The 4,570-nt window shown below is 32.6% G+C and overlaps 1 protein-coding gene across 1 annotated transcript; it reads left to right on the top strand.

The window, feature by feature from the left end:
• Positions 1-531: 531 nt before the first annotated feature.
• On the top strand, positions 532-3,974 carry LOC133034395 (uncharacterized). The gene is made up of 8 exons (XM_061109476.1): positions 532-755; positions 949-1,179; positions 1,270-1,511; positions 1,601-1,834; positions 2,007-2,017; positions 2,201-2,497; positions 2,732-3,164; positions 3,961-3,974. The coding sequence occupies exons 1-8, from the start codon at positions 532-534 to the stop codon at positions 3,972-3,974; spliced, it is 1,686 nt and encodes a 561-aa protein (XP_060965459.1).
• The last annotated feature ends 596 nt before the right edge of the window (positions 3,975-4,570 follow it).

Raw genomic sequence — 4,570 nt, 5'->3', positions numbered from 1 at the left:
CATGCTTTAAAGCTACTCCTTGATAATCAAAGCCTCAATTCTTATTGTAGGAGGAAAGGGCATTTTCATTTTGAGAATGTTTGGCTTGAAAATCCTGAATTTTCTTCTGTTGTCAAAACTTCTTGGGACAGTGGTAGTACTAGTCAGAATCTTTCTGGTCCTTTTCATGGTTTTCTGTCCAAGCTGGATCTCTATATTTCTGCTCTTAAATCTTGGAACAAAGTAGCCAATTTCTCCCTTAAATCTTGTATCTCTGATCTCCAAAATGAAATTTCTAGGTCTCAGGACATTTCCACTTATACTAGGGATGATCAGTTTCGTGTCCAGTGTCTTCAATCCCAGCTTGATGCTCTTCTTTATAAGGAAGAAATTTATTAGAGACAGCGGGATCGTACTCATTGGCTTAAGGCTGGTGATAAAAACACTAAGTTTTTTCACCGTTTTGCCTCTCAGAGAAAAAAGAATAACACCATTAAATTTATTAAGGATGATCATTATAGCATTGTCTCTGATCATGATGCTATTTGTAACATGGTGGTTTCTTATTTTCGTGATTTGTTTTGCGCGGAGGGGTGTGATGTTGAAGCCACATGTCAAATTCTAGATTGTCTTGGTCCTCCTCTAGAGGATGCTGATTACGCTTTCCTGGATGAGCCTTTTTCTGTTCTAGAAATTAGGAAGGTCGTTTTCAGTCTTTCTGGGGATAAAGCCCCTGGGCTTGATGGTCTTAATGCTTATTTTTATCAGAAAAATTGGTCCACTTGGGATCTGATTTAGTCCAGGATGTTCTTTCTTGTCTAAATGAGGGTACTGATTTTACTCAAATTAATTCCACTCTCATTTCTTTAATCCCTAAAAAGCAGCATGCCCAAACTCTGAAAGATTTTCGCCCAATAAGTCTTTTGTACAACTTTGTACAAGGTTATTTCAAAAAGTTTTGGCTAATAGGTTGAAAGTTGTGTTGAATAAAATAATCTCTCCGTTTCAAAGTGCTTTTGTGTTTGGTCGAGTCATTTTTGATAATATCCTTATTACTCAAGAAATGGTGCATGCTATTAATTCTCATAAAAGTGGTAAGGTTGGTTGGGCTGCTCTTAAGCTTGACATGGCTAAAGCTTTTGACCGTGTGGATTGGCATTACTTCGAGAGTGTTATGTTCCATTTCAATTTTCCTCCTAGGTTTGTTTCTCTAGTTATGAAATGTATTTCTACTACCACGCTCTCTTTTTTAATCAATGGTTCTGTTAGTCAATCTATTATACCTTCTAGGGGGATTAGACAAGGAGATCCTCTTTCTCCTTATCTTTTTATTCTTTGTGCAGAAGGTTTATCTGCTCTTCTTAGGAACAAGCAGGATGCTGGTTTTCTAAATGGTATTGCTATTGCTAGGTCTGCTCCTGCCATTTCCCATTTGTTCTTTGCAGATGATAGTCTTGTTTTTTGTGCTGCTAATCGTACCTCTTGTTCTGCTCTTCAGGAAGTTTTTGATACTTACTCTAGGGCTTCAGGAAGTTTTTAATTTCTCAAAATCTTCCATTCTTTTCTCTCCCAATACCCAACGTTAACCTAACATTCGTACTCTTTTTTTCAATACTTTTAGTCTTGAAGATAGGCCCTTTATCTGTAAATATTTGGGTCTTCCTCAATGTGTCTCTCGGTCTAAGTATACTTAGGGGTTGGTCAGGGAAATGTTTTTCAAGAGCTGGTAAGGAGGTCTTACTTAAGGCTATCATCCAGGCTATTCCTGCTTATGCAATGGCCTGTTTTCGTTTGCCGGTTAAGCTTTGTAAGGGAATTGAAGCTGTGATGGCCAGATTTTGGTGGGGTTCTGCAGGTAATTCTAAAAAAATTCATTGGAAATCCTGGAAATACCTGTGTTAGTCTAAATTTTTTGGGGGGATGGGTTTTCGTTCTCTAATTCATTTTAACCAGGCTATGCTTGCTAAGCAAGCTTGGAGACTTTTCAAAAATTCCACCTCTCTTCTTGCTTTACTTTTTAAAGCCAGGTATTTTCCTCGTAGCTCTTTCCTAGAAGCTAAGCCTGGTCACAATCTTTCTTTCACTTGGAGAAGTATTTTATGGGGGAAGGACTTGCTAACTTCGGGTTTGATTTGGAAGATAGGTGATGGAAGCAATATAAGAATTTTGGAGGATCATTGGTTTCCTCATAATAAGGTTAAATCGTTTTAACTCTGGGCAGGTGCGTCCTTCTCCTTTTCTTTCTTACTTCATTAATAGTTCTGGGGACTGGGATATTTCTAAGCTTGCTACTTGTTTTGGTGAAAACATGGTTAGTGAAATTCTGAATGTCCCTGTTTCGGGTTTGCAAGATAAGGATGAAATTATTTGGGAACATGATAGTTCGGGGGTTTTCACTGTCAAGTCTGCTTATCATTTAGCCTTTTCTCATCATGACCTTCCTTCTCCTTCATCTCTTACAAATTCTAAGAAGTTCTGGACAAAAATTTGGACCTCAAAAATTCCTCCAAAAGTGAAAGTCTTTATTTGGAGGTTACTTTCTAATGCCATTCATGTTGCTTTCTCTTTACATAAAAAATGTGTTATTGATTCTCCTTTGTGTCTTTTGTGTAAAATTCAACCTAAAACCGCCAATCATGCTTTACTAGAATGTTCTAGATTGAGGAAAGCTTAGAAGTCTTCAAGGTTTGTAAATTATTATTATCAATTTAAACATCTTAGTTTATATGACTTTTTTCTAAATATTACTCAGGAACTGGATAAGGATTATGTTGGTATTTTCTGCTGTTTTTTATGGGCTCTATGGAATCAAAGAAACAATCTTTTTCACAATAAGTTTTATCCACAACCATATGATATTTATGATTGGAGTGTTGATTTCTTTTTCAAGTATTTGGATGTCCAGCAAGCTTCTTCTCCCTATTCTACTCAACAAGTGGATCTGTTAGCTTTGCCTGATTTACCTGCTGCGGCTTCCATTCAGCTTTTTACTGATGCAGCCATTGATTCTACTCGTAAAAGGTTTAGCATTGGGGTTGTTGTATTGAATTCTTCGAACCAGGTTATTGCTGGTTTTGCAAAACCTTTTGCTGGTTCTCCGATGGTAGTTGAAGCCAAGGCGATTTTACAAGCAATGCAATGGGTCTCTTGTATTCATCTCCCTGTTGATGTACTAAAAACAGATTGTAAATCTATTGTAGACAAAATAAGTACTTGTACTAGGGGCTCTAATGTTTTAGATGATCTTCTCTCTTGTATTCGAGACTTGTTATCTAACTGCCCACAACTTAGTTTGGTCTATGTGAGAAGAGAGTCTAACTCTCTTGCTCATAAGGTTGCTAGGTGGGGTCTGGGCTTGATAATGAGTTCCTCTAGAATGGTTCTTTGCCTTCCATTTAGTCTTCTGTATCTGGCTTGTTTCTTTATGATACACAAGATTTATTTTCAAAAAAAAAATAAAATAAAAAAAAAATAACCATATTTACAGATGTATTAGATTTGTAAATAAAATGATATTTAAGAGAGTTTTACTACAGAAAAAAAAATGATTAAATTTTATTATTATTTTATATAAAAAACAATAAAAAGTAAATGTAAATAGTTTATAATTAGATGCAATAACTAAACTTAATAATAAAATTTTAAAAAATAATATAAAAGCAATTATAAATACAGTGCATTTATTGTGATGGAAATTTTACATTATATCATATTATGATTTAAATTTGGATCAATTTTTGGCACACCATTAAAGCAAGTTTTTTACAAGTTCGAGCAATATTTTATAGACGACCAATTTCCATCTCTATTGGAGATGCTCATAAAAAATTTGATCTTGTGTGCCAAAAGTTGTACTAAAATTGGCTCACAATAAAAATTCAGCCAAATTAAAATACAACATGATTCAAAATTTACATAACTATGAATACTATATTTTTTTTTATTTACTTTTATCCTTTTTTTTTATATACATATTTACAGGGACGGACCCATAACTAACAAAAATATTGCCTTTTAAAAAATTAAATGTAACTTTTTTAATTTAATAATTATAGACCAAAATAATAAAAAAAGCCCCCATAAAATTAAATAAATCTAGTCAGAATGATTATAATATATGTATAAATATTTTTTAATGATAAATAAGTCTCCACAAGGTAAAAATTCTGAGTCCGTACTGCATATTTAGCTGTAGTATTAAATTATGTACTTTTTTTACATTTTGTTATTGTTTTACATAATAAAAATATTATTAAATATTAAATTTTACATCTTTTTTTTTTATATTTTTGCATTAAAATATAATACTAAAAATTATATTTAGTATGCTTTAATTTTTTTTTACCAAATATAATTTAATTTTTATATTTCTCAATAAAAATGACTTTACATGGTTTTTTTTTTTTTTTTTTTTTTTTTTTTTACAATGAACGAGATGACTTTACATGTTAATACTTCTATTTTTTCTCAAAAAAAAAAAAAAAATAGGCCTCATCAAAACCTCAAGGGTAAATCGAATGGGAGAAATCTCAAAAGAAAAAAACAGTGTTTAAAATATATTAATTAAGTAATGTCAACTTAAATTACATTA

Source organism: Cannabis sativa, chromosome 2 (genome assembly GCF_029168945.1).
Source record: "Cannabis sativa cultivar Pink pepper isolate KNU-18-1 chromosome 2, ASM2916894v1, whole genome shotgun sequence".
Lineage (NCBI taxonomy): Eukaryota > Viridiplantae > Streptophyta > Magnoliopsida > Rosales > Cannabaceae > Cannabis > Cannabis sativa.
This window is presented reverse-complemented; position numbering and strand designations above follow the sequence as displayed.

What these genes read in the sequence shown, in the direction of transcription:
- LOC133034395 (XM_061109476.1), top strand. Translation starts at nt 532, where the DNA reads ATGGTGGTTTCTTATTTTCGTGATTTGTTTTGCGCGGAGGGGTGTGAT. An exon ending in TATTTTTATCAGAAAAATTG is followed by an intron (nt 756 to 948) that starts GTCCACTTGGGA and finishes TTTGGCTAATAG; the next exon opens with GTTGAAAGTTGTGTTGAATA. An exon ending in CATTTCAATTTTCCTCCTAG is followed by an intron (nt 1,180 to 1,269) that starts GTTTGTTTCTCT and finishes TATACCTTCTAG; the next exon opens with GGGGATTAGACAAGGAGATC.